At 50.7% G+C, this 23149-nt stretch overlaps 1 protein-coding gene and 1 long non-coding RNA gene across 4 annotated transcripts; both read left to right on the forward strand.

Moving 5' to 3' along the window:
* The first annotated feature begins 689 nt into the window (after window positions 1–689).
* Window positions 690–10399, forward strand: LOC119155318. Its single transcript, XR_005106686.1, has 6 exons — window positions 690–3389; window positions 4616–4964; window positions 5598–5739; window positions 6025–6210; window positions 6480–8015; window positions 9064–10399. It is a non-coding gene; the product is annotated as an uncharacterized LOC119155318 (long non-coding RNA).
* Window positions 10400–10414: 15 nt separating this feature from the next.
* On the forward strand, window positions 10415–22877 carry LOC119155314 (vitamin D3 hydroxylase-associated protein-like). Of its 3 annotated transcripts, none has more exons than XR_005106685.1 (15): window positions 10415–12714; window positions 14060–14173; window positions 14487–14630; window positions 15588–15721; window positions 16104–16310; window positions 16803–16843; window positions 17071–17195; window positions 17832–17957; window positions 18786–18883; window positions 18981–19080; window positions 19931–19974; window positions 20506–20545; window positions 21020–21132; window positions 21481–21626; window positions 22274–22384. XR_005106685.1 is itself a non-coding variant. In XM_037403795.1 (15 exons), the coding sequence occupies exons 1-15, from the start codon at window positions 12505–12507 to the stop codon at window positions 22397–22399; spliced, it is 1764 nt and encodes a 587-aa protein (XP_037259692.1). In that variant the 5' UTR covers window positions 10415–12504; the 3' UTR covers window positions 22400–22877. The 3 variants fall into 3 exon arrangements, 2 of the variants coding, with proteins under 2 accessions (XP_037259692.1, XP_037259693.1); XM_037403795.1 differs by having other exon boundaries at window positions 21020–21128; window positions 22274–22877; XM_037403796.1 differs by having other exon boundaries at window positions 12634–12714; window positions 13712–14173; window positions 21020–21128; window positions 22274–22877.
* Window positions 22878–23149: the final 272 nt, after the last annotated feature.

The raw sequence follows: 23149 nt of genomic DNA on the forward strand, positions 1-23149 counted from the left end.
GAAGCCTAGCCCAGAAGGTCAGCCTTGGTCAGTTGCCTCTGCTCTGAGACCCGCTGATTGTCCCTGCTGGGATCCTTGCTTACTTCTTGCACCTTACACTCATTCCTCAATGCCTCTTCTCCGGCACAACTGAAACTCTTCCATGCTGAGTCCCTACCAGTAACAACGAGAAAGCACCAGCCCATCTGCCGGCAGCAACAGGACCTTTGTGCTTACAGAGACGGGGACGCTGGGGCTGATGGCAAGAGATGTGGACAGCCTGGCCCTCTGCATGAAGGCACTGCTCTGCAAGGCATGCCAGCTGGACCCCCCTCCCATCCCCTTTGACGAAGAGGTAAGGCTCAGAGGCAATCCCGTGTCTCCATTTGCCCCACAACAAACTGAGATCTTGGCAGATCCACACCTTTAATTAGGGAGCCTGATTTAACAGCCACTGACCTAAGAAATCATCGCCTTTTGCCATTAGCTCTCTGCTTCTGCAATCTGATCGTGTCTTTCGGGCTCAGGTCCTAGGATCTCTCAGTTGACCCTGACACCCAGAAAATACAGACCAGTCAGTTACCCTGGAGGAACAGGGCCCTGAACTCTGTCTGTAGCCACCCCAGGCATGTGGCCTGTACCAGTGCTGTCACACCTGCTATCGTAAAGTTGGTACATGTTCACATGTCAGGAGGTGGTGTCAGAAACACCAAACCAAGGGCCACTGCGGCAGACCTGTGTCCTGGGCAGCACTGCTTTCCACCAGGCCCATTGCTCCCACCGTTCCTCCAACCCAGGAGACCTCAGTTGCTGCTTCCCTGAGCCCTGGGAATGGTCCAATCTTGTACGTCTCACACGATGGCTTCTCACAGGTTTACACCACTTCAAAGCACTGTGTAATATGAAGGAAACAGCTACTTCCAGTCCTTGTCCAGCATGAAACAGGCCATCCAGCAAGCAAGCAAGCTCCTCCAGGATGCAGGGCATATGGTGGGGTTTCATGCCCACGGTTGCCTGGAGCTGTTATCCTGCCTCTTACAAAGTCTGGACAAGTCACTTCCCATCTCGACTTTTGCTGCCCATAAAACAGGGACCATCCCTCCCTGCTGCAAGGATCATGAAGAGCAAGGCAAATGTGATAGCTTGTTTCCCAAACCAAGGTGATCTTGCTTACATTTCTGGCCCAGCAGGCAGGAGAATGACCTTCAGTTATTTCTGAGTCACCCCTTTTCTAAAGCACTGGTTTCTGTCATGTTTGGTTCTCCCATAAATGTCAAACTCCTAACAGTTTCCACACAGCTGTTCAATGCAGTTTACAGATTTCTTGGTGAGTAAGAGAGAAGGGGGTTGGAGCCCCCAAGGACCTCTTCTAGCCTAGATTATTCTGTGGTTCCACCAATGGGGATTTCTATGTGGGAGCTGTTCCAGTGATGCAAATGAGTTAAAAATACTTGGTGATTTGAAACCTCTAAACATTCTTCTTTAATATGTGGAGGAGTAGAGCCTGTACCAGGCCACAATATGTGTTAATGCTTTGGAGACGGGAAAGAACAGCGGGCAGATGGTGCTAGCCCAGGTCCCTTTGAAAATGAGGTCTGTTGTCCTCCAGCAGCAAGACCCGAGCTTCCCACCACTTCCCACTGACCTCACTAGTGAGGCAGGGTGAGGTTCCCAGAGGGCTCTGTGAGTCATCTGTCCTTGCTGCCTCTTGAACAGGGATGGGTTTCTTGCAGCTTGTTCCCTTCGCACCACCCAAGATCAACTACATGGTAGATGAGCTGCTCACCAGAGGGGTTTTCTCGGGTGGTGCTGCTCACCTGGTGGACTGCTTGTGAGTAAACCCCCCATTTCAGCGTGGGCCATGGGACTTGGCACCGCCAAGGGGCTGTGCAGCACATGCTGAGCCAGATTAATATGTGCTGCCTCAGCACCACCTGGGCTTAGCACAGTGTTACCCTGGGCTATGCAGCTAGAGGTTACTTTAAGAGCTCAAGGATCCACATTGTGGCAGGGCCAGCATGTCTCCATGATCAGCGCAGAAAGACACGGGCTACTTTCCCCATCAGGTAGATTCTGGTACCCAGAACGTCATGGGCCAAGTTAATGCAGAGGTCTCTGCGTGCCGGTGCAGTGTGGTGTGAAGTATCTGCCCTTCCAGGAGAGACAGAGACACACCAAATCGGGAGCAAGTGAATTTAGAAGACTGCCATGATCTTTGTCTAGGTGCCAGAGTGCCTAGGCATGGTGGCATGCTTTTAATGTAAGCTTTTTTGATGTACCTGTAAGCGTGTGTGAACCCAGGGGAGTCAGCTGGGTGATACTACAGCTTGTTCCCAGAAGGGTCACAGGGTTTCCATGACAATGGGTTGTCTGTGCATTTTGTTAATTGTTTTCTGTTGCCACAGTCCCAAAGCTGATTAATTCTGTCGCCTTTCCAGGTCTGCCAAAGACCTCTGGGATCAGCATGGAGCAGTGGTGGTAATGTGATCTTTTTCTTATTCTCTTTTTTTTTTTTTTTTCTTTACTAGATGTAGTGAGAGATCCCTAAAGTTTCTAAGCAATTGCTTTGAGCTCTGTGACGGATTCAGGATTGGAAATGGATCATCTGGAAATAAAGCAGCTAGGCTTTTCTTTCAAAGTCATGCTTTGCAAGAAGTGGTAAGAGGCCAAGGTAGTAGATGTTCACATAGAGGTTTTTAGTTAGGGAGGGTGGGGAAGAAAGATTATCCTTTGCCCTGCGTTTTCTAAGCAGAAAGAGCATAACAACAGCCACTAAAGGTGAGGCTTCATTTTTTTCTTCTTTCTGTGTCTTGGTGAAAATCCTTAATTTCAAACATTAAATGCTATTGTCATGAGTGAAGATCTTGCTTGAACTATAAAGCAGAGGCCTTAGGAGTCAAAAATTGTGGTTGTGAACTCTTTGGATTAGGTGGATTTCATATAAACTCATCTGGGGTCAGCAACACAGGAGAGGAAGCATTCTCCTGGACAGCAAAGTCCAGTGTTGCCCGCAAACTGGTCAGTTCCTCTTTAAAACCAGCTGAGTTTTATGTTTGCATTTGTTTTTATTGGCCAGCTCCTCTTTTCCCTGGCTCTGATGGTTGGAAACCTTCATATTTCCCATGCTGTTTATTCACGTCCAGGTTATCCTCATTTTATTCCTGTCCTTGAGCTTAAATAGCACCTCTCCTCTCGGGTATTTTTCACTGCCTCCCTCATCCTTGATCTATTTATAGAGAGCAATTGTATCCCCTTTCAGCTGGTGTTTTGCAAGGCTGAAGAACCGGAGCTGTGCTGGTGCCCTGGTGTTCCCTGGGACACCCTTGCATCCCTCCCGCAGAGGAAACGTGCCGCCAGCCTGCACCATCGGTGCCGCTCCCTTGATGGATGTGCACTCTCACTTGCAGCAGGTCTGACAGATTATAGGGCAAAGAAAAAAAACTCCTGCAAAAATGCATGGCCACTGGGCTGACAGGGGTGTTTGGAAGGAAATGGGTTTGGGTTTTTTTTAGATAAAAACAGATTCCTCTCTCCCCCCAGAAAAAAAAAACAAAACCCAACAAAGAACAAACAAAAAAAACCAGCCCAAAAGAGAACTGTTAAAAAGGCTTGTTTGCCTCAGAGAAATTTTGAATTGTTTTTCTTCAGTGAAGCCATATTCACATTTTTTCATCCACTGCAAACAAGAGCTGATTCAAAACTTTTGGCTAGCTATCAGCTTTTCTTTCAGACAAAAAAAAAAATAATCAGGTTAGATACACTGACTGTATTTCCTGGAAACCCATCTTGTTTGCTGAACTTTCAGCAGGAAAGATCTCTGACTGCAGATGGAAATTGAGGTCAGACTGAAAAATAGCCTCGTAGCCGGGGCTTTTGTGAGAGATGTGGAAGATCCTTTTAGACAGAACTTGGAGTTGTGCAGAAAAGGGGCAGGTCCACAGACAAACGTGTCCCTGTAACCAGAATATGGCTGCAGAGGCCACCATACTGTGGCCCATCCACGTCTGTTTACTAAGACAAAGTGGAACAGCTCTCTGAGGATGGATTCATTCATCGCGTGATGCTCAGCAAAGCTGTGGTAAACCAGATGACAAATCTAGATCTCAGATCTACAGCACAAGCCTGAAGCTGTGCCTCCTGCGTGCTGGGGGGAAGCCCTCCCGCTTGCCTAGCTGTCCTCTGCTGCTCCTCTGTCTTACCTGTATCCTCATGCAAAATGAAAGAAGGTTTTGTGAAAATATTTTGAATTCATGTCTCCTGCATTCTTCAGGTTCCAAAACACTTAGGAAATTTGACTTTTTAGGCAGCTACACAGAATTTTTCAAACAAGTGTCGATCGATTCAGTAAAATTCAAAGACAAAACTGTTCACAGGAAGGACTGGGTTATTACTTGAAGAAATCAGCTCTGAAGTGCCCACCTAGCATTAATGTCTAGGTCATTAGCACTTGGTATTCTGAGAGGAGACTAAGGGTGGAAGAACAAAATCCATTGGCTCTTTCAAAGCACAGCTCAGATTATATTTTATTTTCCAGTTGTAGCCAGGGAAGTTTCTTTCCTCCTTTTCCCATGCTGTAGACATTATCTGTCACTGCTGTCCAACAGACGTTTGTCATCTCCTCTGTGTTTCCTTCTAGGTTTACCACACCGAATTCATTGCTAAATGGAGGAAGCTAAGGCTGGATGTGATCCTTTGTCCCGTGCTGGGGCCAGCCTTTAACCACACTGTGCTGGGAAGCTATTTGGTAATCTTCACCGAGGTCTGGATGCATCCATGGTGATGTCTGTGGGCAGAGCCAGAGCAAGATATTTTGGTTTCTTGAACATTCCCCAAACCATGTGCAGTACTTGGCCTTCCGTCTGGGGAAGAAAGCAGAGGAGAGGTCTGTGGGTGTGTCTTCTCATGCCCCCACCTCATCTGAGCTGCAGGTGTTTGGCTTATTATGGGGCAGCAATTAGTGGAACGTCTGTCCCAGTCATTCATGGGTGAGTTTCGCCTGCATCGTCTGTCCTGTCAAAAGCCCATGAACTACTCTTGAGAGTGGCTGTGAAGATAGTTGTCAGAGGGGTGATAGACCTTAGTAGAAGGCCAGGCTCTTCTGAATGTGGCCATCTTACATTTCCCAAGACTGCAAATAGCAGAAAGGCCCGTTGCCTGTGATTTGCAGAAAAAGGCAATTTTTTATAGCTTCCAGCAAACAGTAAGGGTCCTCCATCCCTCTAGCAATGGCCCTTTGGGATCCAAAATCCCCAAGATGGTGTTACAGAACTAGACATCTGGATTAGCTTGAAGAGATAGCTAGGATTTTTCCTGGGGTATGGGAAACGTAGATGGAGATTCTGAATCCCATCAGATACTCCTATCTGTCTCTCCTAAAGCAGATCTAACCTCCACCTGACTGAAAGGTGAAGGCACGGGTCTCTCTCTGGTCTTAGCAGTCATGTGGCTCTCAAACTTCTCCATCAAAAGTCACTTTGAAAGCAGCATGTTATCATGGTCTCTTCTGGTCCAGCAGCTCCAGTCTACAATTCCTACAACCCAGATCATCATCTGAAAGTCACTGCTGGCCCAGCACATCAGATTTTCCTGTTTTGCATGTTCTGTGTGATCTTTTTCAGCTGAGACCTCCTGTACCACTTACACAATGTCTTAGACTTCCCTGCTGGTGTGGTGCCTGTCAGCATGGTCACAAGAGCTGACAGAGAAGAACTGAAGCACTGAGGGCACTAGGGAGAACCTTGGGACAAGAGGCTGAAAGAGGTCAGCGGCAAAAGAGCTTAATTAAGCCTCAGCAGAAGAAGACTGGCACCTTGTCCCGAGGCTTGTCTGCATCTCCTGATGAGAGTGGGAGCTTGTTCAGTAACGCAGTTTGCATACACCATTTTGCTACCCTGCATGTGGTGCAGCTAGGCTAGTGTCCACCAGCCTGACAACTGTCCCCTTGCGTGTCTTCCTTTGTCTTCTGTTCCTATAATGGCAGAAGACAGCATTCTCTCTTGTGCCTCCCCCGGTGCTCTGATTCAGCACCATTCTTAATTTTTGCAGGCTGTGGAAGGAGCCGTGAGGCTGCTGGTGGCTGTCCAACGCGTGGCTCTGCCATGGCAGGAGGAGCTGTGCCTTTGCTTTGTGAAGGAGGTGGAGACACTTGCCCACAGCATGAAGAGAAATGTGTGATTTCTGGGAACCTGCCTTCGCTTTGATGACTTTTAAGTCCCTGAAGCACAAAGCAAAGTAGGTGGCAACCTGCAGACTCTGGACCGCCATTTCAATAAACTGGCAATAAATGCTGTTTAAAAACAGTCAGCAAAAATCTAATCCCTGTCCCAACTGTGCTTTGTTAGAGCTAAACTGAGTCAAAAAAAACCCACAAAAGAAAGGAATGAGAGTTAACTAATGCTGGACCAAAGGAGTCCAATAACTATAGGTCAATGATATGTGTTGCATGACATGAGACCGAAGAGCTGTTTACCCCGGTATTTACCCCGGTATTTTACTTCCAGCAGTGGGCAGGAGCAGGTGTTTGCGGGAGAGTGTAAGCCGGTAAGTACAAGACTCCCTCTCTGGCTGTGCCATCGGTCTTAGTCGCTGCCAGGAAAGATCTTTTTTGTGAGCTTCTTGGGCCCCTTCCTGAGCTCGCTCACTCTCCGGATCTCCTCACCATCCAGTGGCGGTGGGCTCTGCAGTTTAATGGTGCAGTGAGTAGTGGAAAGCTTAATTTTCTTTCAGCATAAGTGGTGAGGAATGGTAACCGGTTTGTCTTCACTCCTGTTCCTCATCGTTTCTTCCAGTTAAGCAATGGGAAAAGAAGGCTGGGGGGTTTTTTATTGCCTATAAGCACTTGCAGGGAAAACTGAATTTAAGCATTTCTGTGGTTACATGTAGATGCACTGTTCGCGCTGTTTAGTTCCCACCTCACCGTGACCACTGTGTGCTGTTTTGTGACCCATCCTTCACTCTCAAGGGCAGAAGAAGATGCTGGAAAGGAAGGTGGGAGTGATGGAGGAGACTAAAATGCTTTGAATAAGCAAGCATGCCTTGGAACAAGGCACAGTGTTAGCGAAGATCCATGCCTTCTCCAAGCCTGCACATCTCTCCGGGCACTGGGGCTGGAGGCAGCATTTCTGCAACAGGAGGAGAGGGCTCTTGTGATTTATCTGTCTCCCTGGGGCTGCGCAGGGATGCTGTGGTCATCCAGCCACCTCGCGTGGTCACAAGCAGGTCTGAGACACACGGCGGGTCCTGGCTGCTCAGCCTGGCTCCCCATCCTCGGTTCGGCACTGAGCAGGGAGGGGGTTCGCGGCACAGCCCTGTTCCCAGAGGATGCCCTGGCTCTGCAGGAGTGCTGCTGGGCAGCACCAGCACCGGGCTTCTCCCTGATGGGGGTCTGCCAAGTGAGCATGGCTATCTCAGGCCAGGAGCAAAGGATTTGTAGCCAACCTCCCACAGGGAAGATTGGAGCTTGCTATTAAAACAGGTAACCTGCCCAGGCAGTATTCCTGTCTAGATCTGGGCACACGCAGACCTTGTTTTGCAAGGAAAGGACAGTGACATTTGCTCATGTACCCCCTTATATCTTTGCAAGGCTGAATGAAGTGAGAGAGTCCCATTTCTAAAAGGAATTTCCCCATACATGTTTGTGCTCTACATTCCAGCTGTTCTTTGTGGGTTGCTCTGGAACGGATTTACTGCTCCTCCCGCCTCCAGCCAGTCATTAGGTCTCAGGATCCTGCAGCATTACCTCCTGCACCCAGCACCCAAAGGGAAGTTCTCACCATGATCCAGCAGATACCGAAGCGGCGTGCGTGGGTGCTCTCAGCCCTGGCCTGCAGCTCAGCCAAAGCTCTCCTGGCACTGGAGTGGATGAGGTGGAGACACGTCCAGAAGGTGGACGAGGCGTGGGGGAAACAAGATACAGGTTTGGACCAGATGTAGGAGTCTGTTCAGGAATTTAAAGAGCAAGTGCCTCGGCTTGGCAGAGAGCAAAGCACCTTCCTGAGTAAAACTCAGGGTCCTTCTCGAGACAGATTGTCCATGATGTGAGTTGGCATTGCTGCATGAATGTGGGGGAAAAGTGGGGAGGGTGATGCTGAGAGACTCAAGGAGGGAAAGGCCTTTAGTAGGGCATAACTTCAGGTTTGCAGAAGACTTCTTCCTCCAGACCTCCTCCGGGCTGGAGAGAGGACGTCGGCTCCTTCCCAAACCCACTAGCCCAGTGCTACTGGGTTTCAGACCCTTCCGTGGCTCCTTGACCGTAAGCTGTTGGCTCAGGCTCTTCAGCCCTTGCAGACCAGCACTGTATGTTTGCAGAGCGCTTGTGCAGCCACCTGGCACCGGCCAAAGTCCCAGGCTTTGGTCTATCTGGGAGAATTAGGTAGCAATGCTGCTTGGGCCAGAAGGGCTTTGTTTCTACTAGTTTCTCTCACTTCCAGCACCGTATCCTGGCTGCAGTCTTTGCTTTGATCATTTTTCCTCATTCCTCCTGATTTTAATAAGAATTTAAATCTTCTCTCCTCAACCCCCATTTCATTCTGTGGCCAGATAAATAAGTGAGCAAGGTTGAGAGGTGGAGTCATCAGACAATCCAGCTTTTGTGTTTGGTTTTACTTTATTTTGCAGGGTTGGTTTGGGGTTTTTTTTCAGTTTGCAGTTTAGACTTTGTATAGCCACAGCATCAGGAGCAAATAAAACTCTCGAGAAGAACTGATATCAGCAGAACATGAGCTGTTAGGACCGGTCAGTTGGCCTTTTACAGATCCAAAGCAAACAGAGCTCCCTGATGTAACAGAAAGTGGCAGGGGGCATTAGAGACACGGACATCCCCAGGATCCCAGGCACTCATCTCAAGCATGTTTCAAGGGAGGAGGTAGTTGAAGTAGCTAAAAGCAAGTGTTTAAAAAAATAGGTGAAATGAAACACCTTGACATAGCAAGGCTCACCCCGGGAAGCACAAAAATGCAAGAATTAGGGTTGGTACATCTTTCACTCTGAAACAGCTGTTAGCTGTGAAAAGTGTCATCCCTCCAAGCATGGTCTCAATATTTTCTTTTTTTTTTTCCTTTTCTTCCCCCCCCCCCTCCATTACAGTTCTCCTACTTCGCACTCAAATCACCTGGCTTCCCTCTGCCCTGTTTGCCCATACTGAGACCAGTGAAAAGCTTTGTGCCCAGCCATGGAGCAGCTGGGAGCATCCCAGTCCTTCACCATCAGGACACAAGTCTCTGTTTTCTCTCAGTGGGGACAGACCTGGGCAAGACACCAGGCGTGATGGAAGAAGTTGGAATGCTCCTGGACTTCTGGTGAAGAGCCAACAGCTCTCTGCAACACCTTTACTGATAGTGTCTCTGTCTTGCTTGGTAAAACAACTTGGAGAAGCTGTAAGTAGGATCCATACAACCCACCTGGCTATGGAAAAGGCCCAAGGAAAACAGTGCCATACCCACAAAAGTAGGAAAGATGTAGGGATGGTCAGGAGAGCAAGCGGTCCCTGCCGTCAGAGGTGTGAGGGTTGGTACGGGACGTTTCCCTCCCCATCCTGCTATATTTATTCAGTGAGAACCAACAGGGTCCTGGCTGAGCAATGTGGAAAAGGATTGATAGAAACAGACCTTCACCTGTCCACTGATGCTCTTGGTTGTTGGAAAGGTGCAGATGAAGTAGTGGCAAATTTCTTATCGGCTGTTAAGTTCTGTAAGTGTTGGTGGAGTTGGACTGGAATTGAGGAAAGTCTGATGCTTCCAATAGATATTCCAGGCTGAAATGAATCAGAAACTGGAAAGTTCCCAGAAAATACTTATTCAGCCCTCTGAGCCAGGCAAAACAAGCTCTCCAGAGGGGACCAGCCCCCTGTGATTTCAACGTTTCGTGAAATGTCTTTAAAATTCATTCAGAGCAGTGTAGTTAACATACCTCATTTTGTAAACTGTTTTGAAAAAGCACATCAGGGCGTTTGGTTCCAAAAAAATGAACAGATGCAACTGTCAGGATTTGGTCTTTTCTATTTTAATGGAAATGGAGTCAAAGCTGACTTAAAAATAATTATTACCAATTTAGAGGGATGATAGTTTAGTTATAGAAAATTTCTGTCAAAACCCAGCCTGCTTGAGAGCCGAAGGTGTTGGATGGAGTGTGATGGCGGTGAGTCAGTGCAGTTTTCTTTTTGCAAGGAAAGACAGCGGAGCTTTTGCTGGGGACAGGAGTGGCCTGTCTGAGTTGGTCCAACTGCCTTTCTTCTGTGATGGTCCAAAGTGAGGGTGCTGTTGTGGATGGTACAGTGAACTCCCAAGCCAGCTGCTACAGGCTGACTCTTCCTGCGGAAAGGGTCTTGGCTTTAACCCCACACTGGTGAGTTTGACCTTGGACTTGGGTTGATTCAGGTGCAAAAAAAATTGCAAAGATGTTGCTCTTGGCCTTGGTTGTTTAGTGCACGGCAGTGCGATGTGGAGGAGCGAACGCTGAGCTATGAGTCAGGCAGGTCCGTCTCCTCCGGCATGGACTTGGGACATACCTTGGCTTCCCTGCCTCAGTTTCCCCATGCGGACAGTGGTCTCTTTCTCAGCAGACTTTTCTCCCAAGCACCCCTTGCTCCCCTTTGGCTAGTTGTGGGTCCACACAAAGCCACCCGCTGTGACCCAGCCCATCTGCCCCAGTGCAGCTGCTCCCCTCCGTGGCAGGGACACCTTAATTCCGTATGGCTCTTGGAGTGCCTGAGCAGGTCTACTGTGTGAGGGTGCAAAACCAGCTTGGATTTTGAAACCATCCCAGTCCTGAGGATGGAGTTAACCTTCGCTCCCTCCAGTCACTCCCCACTGGCCGCATCCTTGCTGCAGGCTGTGGCAGGAGCTGTGGGGCTGCCTGTGGCCATGCTGTGCATGGCTTTGTGGCAGCAGGAGCTGTACCTCCGGTTCCCAAAGGAGGTGGAGATGCTCACACATTAATAGGGAAAGGGGCATCCTCAGCAGCATCCAGCCACCTGGAAACGCAGCTGCACCTGCTGGTAAATCTGCCCTTTGAAACACCAAGTCAGTCCGGCCACAGCTGGCTCTGGCTCTGTTAAATATTTGCTGAGCATCTGAAGGGCAGGATCAGAGCACAGGTCCCAGTGCACAAGTGGATGTGGGAAGCCAATCCCCTGACACTTCCCAGCATGGGGAAAAATCTTCCCACAACTGCTGCCACATAGGCAAAGAGCCCACCTGTACCTCAGGAAGCCCCTGCGTGGATTCCCGGAGGCTGGGAGAGGGCTGGTATTGCCGTGTGCTGACCTGTTCAGGTGCCCCTGCCAGAGGCATCTGCTGCAGCCAGCACCATGGGCTAGGAGCAGGACGGGCTGCAGGCATGTCCCCAAGTCCCCGCTTTTGTAAAACCAGCAGTTCCTTGGCTGAGGAGCCATCCTCTGAGCAAGGGTGCCACTGGAAGGGAACGCGGTAAAAGGTCAGCTTCATTTGGTACCGTGCTGTCAGCTCCGGACACTTACCGAACTCTTACACCTGCTAAGAACAGACATGACAACGGATGAAAAATCAAGCATTAGAGGACTACCTGGCCCTGGTGGGAAAAGACTCTTCACCTTCCTTTCCACATCCGGTTCCTCACTCTGTTGAAGCAGGATCACGTTCTGGGCCTCTGGCCATCAGGTGCAACCTTGCAAAGTTTTGCAATGCCCCATCTAGCTGCCTAGAAACCTTTTTCAAGATGGGACCCATAGGAGGACCCACCATCCCCAACTCACAAAGATGACAGACAGACCGTGGCATTTGTTTTGGGGCTGATGTTAGCTGGGTTGTTGGCTCCGGCTCAGCGCATGGTTCTTGTGTGCTTGTAGTGAGTGGCAGCTGTGCTGGAAAGACCTCAGACACCAGCTGCCTCAACATCTGTTGGAAACAGTTTGCTTCTGGCCTGCAGCCCTTGGGATTTTCCACTCCTAAGGCAATAGCAGCGTGCTTTGTCATGGGGTAGGACACGGTGCATGCAGACGTGATGGCGGTGCTGAGCCCTGCCCCACAGGTCTCCTGAAACAGCCTCTGGCCACCATGGGAGCAGCACAGGCTACGGGATTTGATGAGTGAGTGGGGTACCCCACAGCTATGCATCCTCTTGTCGGATCGTTCCCCATCCCTGTGCAGGGAAGTCTTATGATTTCAAGCTGTTTTTTCCTCTTCTCCCATTGTCCTCTCAGGCTCCACAGGAAATAGAAGAACAGCTATTTCCTTGCTTATTTTGTTCAACTGGTCCCACAGCCCTTCCTCCCCAGCAGAGAACTTCCCACAGTCCAAAAAGCCCCTACAAACCCGATGCCCCAAGGTTCAATGGACAAACTTCACCTTTTTCATTTCCCAGTCAATCATTCTCCACTGCACGCTCCACTGAAGGCAGCTTTGCAGGGGTCAGCTTTGGACTTACAAACTATTTGCTGACCCGAGGCAGTGATGCTGGGAGGGGGGACAGGTCTGGGAAGGCAGGGAAGGTCTCCTGCTCCTGCCTTGCTTTTCTTTCTCACTCCATCCCCAGAGATCAGAAGGCCACGTCATGATCCAGCAACAGCTGAGACAGCTCCTGCCAGAGAGGGAGGTGGATCCTTCTGCTGCCCTCACCCTGCTCTGCGGCTCGGCGGCAGCCGCGGTGGTCTGGAAATGGCTGGGCAAAAGGCAGATCCAGAAGAAAATGGAAGAGGCTCGGAGAACCCGGGATGAGGGCGTGAAGAAAATGGCAAAGGCTGTCCAGCAGTTCAGGGAGCAGGTAACCCATCTCTCTGGGGGGGTCTGAGTCCCACCAAGGTGCCTGCTGATGTCGTTCTTCAGCTCCTTCTTCCAGCTCATGCCTCCATAGCTTTTATAAGGAGGAGTCATGGGGAGATGTGCCAGCAGCCTCAACAAGAGGAAAGGCTGCCTTGGGAGGAAGGGACTTCACTGTTCTCCTCAAGCTGGATGAGATGTGGTAGGAGTTTAGAGCCAGGGAGATGTGAATTACTCACTAGGAAGAGGTTTTGGACAACACAGGTGATGAAACACTGGACCTGTATTGATCCAAAATACAGTTATTTTGGGATCTAGAAATGTCTCTTGCCTCTATGGGTAGAAGCAAGAAAGCTTTTTCTTCTTCTTGACTCTAAGTTTACACATCTGTCCACACTCCTATATCTTTGTCTCTGAAACCTGGCCTCTGGATGGTTCCTGGAGCCTCCAAAAGGGCTTTCACTAGGGTTCCCAGCAAGTGGGACCTCCTGGCCCAGCAGGCTGCCCAGAAGATGGCTGGCCTAATTTAACACTAATGAAACACAGGGCATTCAGTGTCCCCTGGAGCAACCAGGACGTGACACAGGGACAAATGAGGCAGGCTTACAACCAGCATGGATGTGGCTCTGAATTCCTACCTCAGCACTGATTTCTAACCACCTTTCTTTCCTGCTCCATTTCCTTCTAAGTAGGTACCGGTTAGACCACACCTGGAGATAAAGCATACTAGCTAAAAGGATACGTATCTTTACAACCTTTTTTTCTTAAATATATATATAAAATCTTAAAAAAAAAAAGCTGGTGGTGCTGAGAACTGCCAGTTCTCTTCACCTGAGTAGACCTTACCCACCACCTGTGAGTCCCTGCTGACTTCTCTGCAGTTTGCTGGGCTTGAGCTGTTTGTCCTCAGCCCAGGCTGACCTACACTGCCTGTACCCCTCCTGAAGGGTGAAGGACCAGCCTGCAACTTGTGTGCAACACCTTTGGTACCTTCTGCCCAGGCTGGTATTTGCTCAGCTGAGATACCTACTGACCAAGAGGTTAAGTCCCACGGTGCCAGGAGGAAGGCTCTGATGTGAGGCACTGCCTTGCCCTCTGGCTGCAGTGGGTGCCTGAAGCTCATCTGCACCTTCAGAGACAGCTGGGTTCCTCTGTTTGCATCACGTCCATGACATCCAAACTCAGGATGAAACACTCAGCAGCTCAAGGTCTGAACACCTCACATGCAGGGTCCGCCTTTCCAGCAAGCTCTTTTGATAGTGTTGGCAGAACCGAAGAGACTTATCCCCTCTGAGCCAAAGGGCAGCTGGAGCTTCTGTCCTGGCACCCCCTTCATCTTCCCCTTGCAGGTTCCCAGTGTCCAGACGGATGCCATCCTCTCCCTGCCCCTGCTGGAACTCACTGGGAGACTGCGGGAAGGGTCTCTGTCCCCCAAGACCGTCCTCTACGCCTACTTAGAGAAGGTGAGTGCCTGTCACGTTCTCCTTGCCATGGTGTCTGGGCTGGTGGCTGAGATGACTTGTTGGAGCAAGATTATGACAAGTCTTCAATATAGCGGATACCAGGAGAGAAAAAGCAAGGACCTCTCTGCCTCCTGGGTCAGAGCCATCAGTAGACAGTCCTTTGAGATGGCTTAACGCTCTGGGAAGGGGGTTACCATTCATGCCAAGCCACTAGCCCGTGTTTTGAAGATCCAGGTAGCTGCTGAGTGCAGCTGTGTGCTGTGTAACAATGCTGTTCTTCGCTAACACCTATTTCTCCATGTGTCCGTCAAAGGCCCTGGAAGTGACTCAGCAGACAAACTGCGTGCGACATTTCATCCCAGAGTGTGAGGAGCAGCTCCAAGAAATACAACGGCAGAGGGAGAAAGGGCTGCTCTATGGCATCCCCATCAGCATCAAGGATCACATCAGCCACAAGGTGCTTCCCTTTGTGCCCGTGAAGTGTCCCATCGTAAGCTGGGCGGGGTGGCGAAGTGGTGGGACACAGAGAACAGGGAAGGGGCCCAATCCACCTCTGCTTAAGCCATGGGGAGCCTGGCTGGGTCTGAGGCTGTGGCCTCACATCTCATTGCAGCTGCAATCCTGACAATTAGAAGCTTCCATCAGAAAAAAACCCAAGGGGTGAACAGTTACACACCCACACAATTTCTTCTCTGATACATGGGGCAGCGCAAACTGGGCTACATGGCTGTTTGGGCCATAACTCAGACCTCTTCTCAGAGGTTTGCAGCATCAGGGGTAAGAATAGGCCTCAGCTTCTAGAAAGTCACTAGTGGGAGGAACTGATAACCTCAAAACCTCGTTGGCTGCTGAGTCCCTTTAGCAAAGAGCCTGTGCATGAGCCACACCAGAGAACCCCTCACAGACAAGCCCTGATGAGGACTGACCACACACTCCTGAGCTGAACTTGTCAGGCAGTCTCCTCCTCCTCCTTGCTGACTGACCAACACAGTTAAGAGGGCTGTAAGCCCAAAGCAAGCCCCAGACACCCAGGTTCACTGAGAAAGGATCACACTGTGTTTGTCTGGGGTGTATATTCCCTCCCTGAACATCCACTGGTGGCATTATTTGGACAGCAGGACAATGGGTTTGTTCCTGAGCTAGTGCATCTATGGCACTGGACCCGGGTCAGGAGAGAGAAATAGCATGGAAAAGGGCAAGGACAGCTTCAGGAGAAGCCTTAACCCAGTAAATGTTTGGCAGCCCTCTACCAAGGATGGAAGGAGAGGGAGTCCTTGGTCCTTCACGCAAGGGCTTGCCAGGGAGCAGGTTAGTACCTGCCCTCTCCCTGCCCAAGAGAGGGACGCCAGGTCTTCCTTCCAAAACCTCAGGGGAGCTGCGCTGACCATATTGTTGTCACTTCTCCTCTCTGCAGGGGCACCTGTCGACCTGTGGGCTTGTGCAATGCCTGGGCACTCCAGTGCAGGAGGACAGCGTCCTAGTCAAGGTTTTGAAGAGACAGGGGGCCATCCCATTTGCAATGACCAACGTGCCCCAGTCCCTCTTCAAGTAACATACATCATTGGAAATCTTTCCTCTGGTTGTGCTCCTGAAGCTAAACCCTAACCTGTAGGTCCTGGGACAGGCTCCTTCCTGCCTCCTGAGATGTTGTGTGGACGAGTTCCTCTTCCATCAGCTGCCAATAATCTCAGTTCAACTGAAAATAGCCTTCAGATAAGATTAAGAGGAACAAACCTACCATGACATAAGAGAAATTAAGTGCAGTTGCACACGGGAGGGAGAGCAGCGTCTCATGGGAATGTCCTGAGGGATTTGCAGGGTGGAAGGATGGGGTTGGCGATGCCACATAAGCTCACTGCAGGGGAGAGCCAACAAACTCAACGCATTAGGCTGTTCCTGACAGCCCACTTGCTGGTTTTCTTCTCCCCAGCTACGACTGCAGCAATCCCACCTTTGGCCAGACCTTGAACCCCTTCAACCACCAGAAGAGCCCCGGGGGCTCCTCGGGAGGGGAGGGAGCTCTGATCGCAGGGGGAGGCTCCATCCTGGGCATCGGCTCGGACATGGGTGGCAGCATCCGCCTGCCCTCCAGCTTCTGCGGGCTGTGCGGGCTCAAACCCACCGCCGAAAGGCTCAGGTAGGTGCCGGGGTCTCCCCGCCCTGCAAGGACCCTGCTAATTGTCAAACTGAGCGGAGGGGGCAAGGTGCTCACTGAGTACCTGGGGGAAAACGAGAGGAGAGTTTCTTGAAGCTGGCTTGCTTTGCTCAAATCCTCTCCCAACAGGCAGCGTTGCTACATTGCGTGGGGAAATGGCTGTTTGCGTCGTAAATCTGGCCTGGAGTTAAAAGGAAAAGGGGAGCAAAGTGGTTAAATGGTGCCAAAAGGGAACATTTTTGGTTAAACTAAAACTAAGATTGGTTGGGGGTTTGTGGTGGGGTTTTTGTTTGGTTGGGGTTTTTTTTTCATTTTGACCAACATTTTTTGTTTCCCGTGACCCAAGTCAAATGCTTTTAATAATTTCCTTCTGGTTTGGGTCCTGAACTGAAGACCCCGCTATGCTATTCAAACATATTGGGAATATCCCACCATTACTGAAATGACAATACGCTGCTTTTTCTTTTCACATAGCCTGTCCGGAGCAGGTGTCCCAGTCGGTGGGATCGTGGCAGGTACCTGAATTTTAATTGCTTTTCTCTATATGCTGTGAAAAGCCCTATGCCCTCCTCTGTGCCTGAGGAAAGCCTGAGACAACCAAGATCTGTCTGGAATCCATCTGAAACATCCTCCGTTGCCTGATCATCCCTTGCAGCCAAGTGGCCGTGCAGGGGGGAGGGTGGACCAGTGTTTGGCACATCCATTTGCTCAATGGGGATGTTTGCTTTCGTCCCCACTCCAGTTCGTTGTGCACTGGGGCCGATGGCAAGGGACGTGGACAGCCTGGCCCTCTGCATGAAGGCGCTGCTCTGCGAGGAGATGTTCCAGCTGGACCCCACCGTGCCCCCTATCCCCTTCAACGAGGAGGTAAGTAAGCCCCTAAGTCAGCAGGCCCTGGTTCTTTTGAGGGTGCTGCACACTCAACATATGCATTCTTTAATGGTCCAGTTATCTTTACAGTACTGGTTTCCAGTAACTTGTTAGCTCTTTTTGAGGGCACAATTCATAATTATTAGAAAAAAATAGGTTAATAAGTAGGTATCCTTTCTGCCTTCTCAGTTGGCGTATAGCTTATTAGACTGAGAGACCCCAGAAAAGGGTGGGAAGGAAGGCAACACCAGGACCAAAAAGCTGGAGGTTTTTAGGGGAAGATGAGACAGGATCAGAAACCCTTGCAGCAAATCTGACTGAGGACATTCCCTTTCCCTCTGCAGCAGATGAACTTCAGGTTTCCCCACCTCCATCCTTTGTAGCAATGGTTGAATCTACTGGTCTTGAGTGGCTGTGCTCTACCTGAGGGGAGGGATGAAGGGGACGCTGGAGAAAAAGGTGGGGGTGGACAATTGGAAAGGGTGACCTATGGGAACTATAAGGAGCAAACCAGAAAATTAGTTACTCCCTAACATCTGGGGCTTTTGTCCCCTTCTGCAGCGGGCTTCAGCATGGGGGCAGTCCTAGCCGGAGCAGGGCTGGCAATGCTTCAGTGGTGGCTCTTTTCTCCAGGTGTACTCCAGCTGTGCTCCCCTGCGCATCGGCTACTACGACACAGACGGCTACTTCCCGCTGCCCCCCTGCATGCGGCGGGCAGTGCAGGACACCAGGGGGGCTCTGCAGGCAGCCGGGCACCAGGTGAGCACAGCCACCCCGCGCTCTTCTCCCCGGGGGATCCCCAGCTCGGCTCCTCGCCGCTGAAGTTGCCCCTCAGAAACCAGACATAGCTCCCAAGCCCAGCTGTGCGATAAATGACCTACCAGAGGTATGAGATTAAGTTACTACAGCCACGTACACATGCCCACCCGGGGCAGCAGCACTGCTTCTCGTGGGCAAACAGCACTTGCAATTAGCAAACTTGTACCTGCAAGGGGCCAGGAGTGTTAATAACTCCATCTCCGCTCTCCTGGGGGCTGTGGTCCACACCGGACAGCAGCAGCCACGAAGTGCTGCATTTGACCCTGGAAGGTTATCCCAGCATTTGCTGGGTCTGTCCTTCCCCAGCTGGGCTCTGAGAGGTGTTTTTCTCCTTCCTCCCCAATGCCCATGGAGACCTCTCTCCATCCTGGACCACTGAGGGAAAAGGGCCACGGGGCATGGGATGGAAAATACCTTTCCCTCCATCTAGACCTACCTGTGGAAACATGCTAGTAGTGCTTTTCACAGCAAAGTGAGTCCATGTCTGAGATTTCAGTTCTGCTGGGACAGGCAGGAAACTAGGGCAGTTTCTGGCTCAGTGGCTGCCTGGAGCAGCATGGAGGAGGAGACAGCTCTGGAGAGATCTCGGAGCTGAGCCAAATAGCTGTCAGGGAGGAATAATCCCACAGGGAGATGCCTGGGCTGGTATGGGATTGAAATAGGGCCTCCGCTGGCAGGTGCTGCTCTGCCTTTTAAGTATATCCACAGACAGACCCTGGAAATCATTCACACCCCCAGGCTTTCACATAGCCTTGCGTTTTGGTGCAGCTGGTGCCCTTTTCTCCACCTCGGATCCACCACGTCATGACTGAACTGTTTCTGAAGACCTTTTTTGCTGATGGAGGCCGTGCTTGGTTGGACATGTTGTAAGTAGGAGCCCTCTGGCATGCCCATGAGCACAACACACAGGCAAAACGAGCACTACCGTCTCCGGCATGATCCCCTCCTCTTGTCATCTCTCAGCACAGGAGATACTGTAGATCCAAACTTGAAATCACAGGTGAACTGCTGCAAGATCCCGAGGGTGGGGAAGAAGCTACTGGCTCTGATTCTTAAACCTCTGGTGAGTCCCTGGCCTCCGGCTCAAAGCAGAGTGGTGTCAGCAAGGTCTTGAGGTGCTTGGAAGTGTGACGGTACCAAGAGACACCTTTAACTGGAAACACTGGGATTTCAGGCCAAAGCATATACAATCACTTTGGAAGGTCGTTTGAGACCTCTGCTGGGATTTACCCAGTGTAAAGGGAAAGGAGAGAAGAACCAGCCAAAAGCTGTACAAGATTAGTGTGAGTGGTTCTTCAAATGCTAGACCTAGCAGTGCCCCGTTTCGTACAGATTCGTGCATTGGGATTACTGCAGTAGAGGGACTGAGGTTGCAGCTCTGTCCCTGTGCTGGAAGCCTCCCAGAGATCCCACCTTCAGGGGGGGTCCTGGTGATTCATACGGGCTGGCCCTCACTGTAGCCCTTTCACCAGCTGAGCATCCTTTTGTAGGGCTTCTCTCCTCCATCCTCTGTTTCCTCTGCCTCTCTGTCCGGTTGGGTTGTTCTCAGCTGACAGGATTAAAAAGGTAGCAGTGAGTGAGAGGCAATCAAAATGCTTGTAGAGGTCTTGTTTCTGTGAGATACCAAGCTAAAACAGGTTCATCAAAAATAATGAAAGGCAACCTGGTTCAAGTCAGCGCATGCCTCTGTGAACAGGGAATATTGGGCTGTAAGTAACAAATTGGGAATCAACAATCAGAAATTGGACACAAAGTAAATTCAGAACCATGAGGAGCATTTTTAATCATCATCGTTTGCCCTCAGTGCAGCATCCCCAGGGCTAGAGGCAGCATAGGACCAGGTGTTTCCTGGAATGGCTGGAGTTACTGCACCCCCATGTCATGTCCCTAACAGGAACCTCTTGCCTTTCCAGTTTCCCCGCCTGGCTGACTATCTGAGCGCCTTGGGTGGAATGAGGTAAGTTGGCATCGTCCCCAGGGATGTCCATGAAAATGCATGGTACCTTCTCCTCTAAGTGTCCTTGGGGGTGGTGGGGGTGGGGGAGGTGGAGCCTGGATTCATGACAGGTTCTGACCTGCTCCCTGCAGAGGCTGTCCCTCCATCCTGGGCATGGCTTCAGCCTTTAGGAACACATCTCCCCAGCGTTGCGCTGTCCCTAGTGTTATCCTGAAAGGACTGGGGGGCTCGGAAGGGTAAGGTCGTACAGGAAGCCTGCAGCAGCAATGACCACCACATCCAGGTTCACAAGAGAAACCTCTCTCCATCGCTTCCAGACGTTTGTTGCTTAATTGTTTGGCCAAATGCCAAAGGAAACTTCAGACAAATTGTGAAAGATGTATAACAACACATCAGTATTGTTACAAGCATTGTACAATAAGTAATCGCTAAAATGACCGAGGCTTATCAGCCTGGAGGATTATTTAAGCAATTCCTCCTCCTCCTCCTCCTCTTAAAGCTTAAAAATGGTGCTACTATTTCCACTTGCAGGTCAGTGAAGGAGATGTGGAATCATCACCATCAAATAGAGGTGTGTTTGGAGGACTCTTCTTTCTGGCATCATGCTACAAGTCGAGGCTTTACGGCAAGCGCCAGGTCGGAGGGTCATCAGTTAGGACAGGTGGTGTGCAGGGGGGAGGAGGCAAGGTGGAGGGAAAGGCACAAGAGAGACAGGGATGGGGTAGATAGGCTTTTGGGTCAACCCAGCCATGACTTTATTGGTTGCCCACAGTGCTCATGCCCAAACGCCCACATTCAACAGTCCCAGCACAACGAAGGCTGTCCTGGGAGTGGGGACAGCTAAAGAGGGACCTTCCCAATTCCTGGCCGCAAGCTGGCCACGTGCTGTGGAGGCAGACACTTACACGCTCCCTGCCTCTTCCCTCACGCCCAGTTCCCTGCGGCTGCCTTCTCGGCCATGCCAGAGCCTGGCGCATACCCTAGAGAAGCCAAGATGCTCCAGGTGTGGACATGACCTCCGCATCATCTCCCTCTCCTCCCCAAGGCATACCGCACCGAGTTCATTGCCCGCTGGAGGGAACTTCGGCTGGACGTTGTGCTGTGCCCTGTCCTGGGGCCTGCCTTCACCACAGGATACCCCGGGAAACTCCTCAGTAAGTGAGTCTGGGACCTTCCCGGGAGGGCAGAGGACCACAGTGGTTGCAACTGGACAGAAACGTCCACTACCATGGAGCTTAACCACCCACCTAAGCATTAAGGGCATTAGGAAGGAAAAATAACTACCGTAAACCTATCATCTGAGCAGATGGGGGCAAGACACATGGATGAAGTGATCTGATGGCAGTTTTCTTGCAGTAGAACTTGGACCTGCAGATGACCAACCCTGTGCAATTTCTCCTCCCAGCAGCAGCTGGTTCTCAGGGGCTTCAGTGACCATGTAATTTGTAACCCTGAAGGAAGACAGGAGGCTGTGACTACCTGCATTCTCTTTTCTGCTTCTCTCAGCTGCCATCTCCTCCACGATGCTGTACAATGTCTTGAACTTCCCCGCTGGAGTTGTACCCGTCAGCACAGTGACAGAAGCTGATGAGGAAGAGCTAAAGCTTTACCAAGGATGCTGTGATGACCCCTGGGACCGGACACTGAAACAGGTATGCAACATGGAAAGTGGTGGAGCAGAAATTGCTGATGGACGTTCAAGTAATAGTGTCACTGAAATCAGGGGTTCCTCAATGTCTCTACCAGTATGAGCACAGTGCAGAAAAAAATCACCTCTTCTTTATATACCCCTTGCAAACCCCTTTTCTCACAAGCCCCCAAAACCATGAGTCACTAAGCTTTGGGGGGACTGGGTGCACACCCCTAGGCTGGATTATAGCCTGAAACCAGAAAGGAGCCACGCAGCCAGGCTTCTTTCAGTAGGTCCTTGTGACAGTCACAGCCCACAGCACTGCACTGCACTTTCCTCCTGCTCTGATGCCTTCGCCAGGCCCAGGCGGTCAGCAGAGCATGGATCAGGAATGAGGATGCTGAAGGAAAAGGGATCTGGCTGCAAGACAGCTCAAAGCCAAGCTGGCTGGGGTGTGTGGGTGTCTTAAACATGCTGCCCAAGATTTGGCAACCATTTCTATCACGAGAACAGCAACAGCCTTCCCTCTGCCCTAGTGCACTTACGCTGCTTGAATGGCAGGGCTCAGCCTCCACCACCACCCCCCGGGACAAGCCACATGCCTAAACCAAGTTTCCAAAAGCTGCTGGGGCACCCCAGTAACCCCTCACCGCTGTGCCCCCGCTGCAGGCTGTGGCAGGAGCCGTGGGGCTGCCGGTGGCTGTGCAGTGTGTGGCCTTGCCGTGGCAGGAGGAGCTGTGCCTCAGGTTCATGAAGGAGGTGGAGACCCTCAGCCAGGAGAAGCGAGCAGCATAGTCTCTGTGGTCCCACGCCTGCGGGGCCAGCGGCAAGGCAAAAGGGACACCATGGACAACTTCTCTTTTGCAATCGGCAGTGCGGGGATTACAGCAAGGGGGGAAGGAGGAAGGAAAAGCAATTTCCTGACACCCTCCTTGCCAATAAGCACAGATCCTGTAAGGAAATAAGATGCCATGCAGGGCAGAGGACTGGTTTAAGCTGGGTTCAAATAATGATAAATCTATGAACCTGCACCTTCCTGGAAGGATGGGCACGGATGGGGGGTTACCCACATCATCTATGCTGCCTCTTGCAGAAGCAGGGTGATGCTGAGAGAAGGTGATTACAAAAGCTCAACATTATTTTCTTGCTGGCACCTGAGTAACTTCATATAATGTAACTATGGGCTGCCCTGTAAGGAATACAGCCTTGTCTACCCTTCCCATCACTGTATTTCGCTCACAAAAATAAAAACGTAGCTATTAAGCAACTCTTACCATAAGCTCCAGTAATCTTTCACTGATGGTTATGATTATATGAAGGCAGTTATTACTCAAAATCATGCAAACACCCTCCCACTGGATATTAAATGGCATCTAGCATGTTCACACCTTCCCTCTCCACCACAGCTTTCCTGTCTGTGAGGGAAGGCAACAGTCACTGGCCCTTCGACAGCACCAAGCTTTTTCCACCACCAGATCTCAAGCATCCCAAGCATATTGCAACCTCACAGCAGGGGCATTCTTTGGAACCTCTTATTTCAGGACC

The sequence above is a fragment of the Falco rusticolus genome, chromosome 11, assembly GCF_015220075.1.
Source record: "Falco rusticolus isolate bFalRus1 chromosome 11, bFalRus1.pri, whole genome shotgun sequence".
Taxonomy (NCBI): Eukaryota; Metazoa; Chordata; class Aves; order Falconiformes; family Falconidae; genus Falco; species Falco rusticolus.

What these genes read in the sequence shown, in the direction of transcription:
- LOC119155314 (XM_037403795.1), top strand. Translation starts at nt 12,505, where the DNA reads ATGATCCAGCAACAGCTGAGACAGCTCCTGCCAGAGAGGGAGGTGGAT. An exon ending in TCCAGCAGTTCAGGGAGCAG is followed by an intron (nt 12,715 to 14,059) that starts GTAACCCATCTC and finishes TTCCCCTTGCAG; the next exon opens with GTTCCCAGTGTCCAGACGGA. An exon ending in TCTACGCCTACTTAGAGAAG is followed by an intron (nt 14,174 to 14,486) that starts GTGAGTGCCTGT and finishes TGTCCGTCAAAG; the next exon opens with GCCCTGGAAGTGACTCAGCA.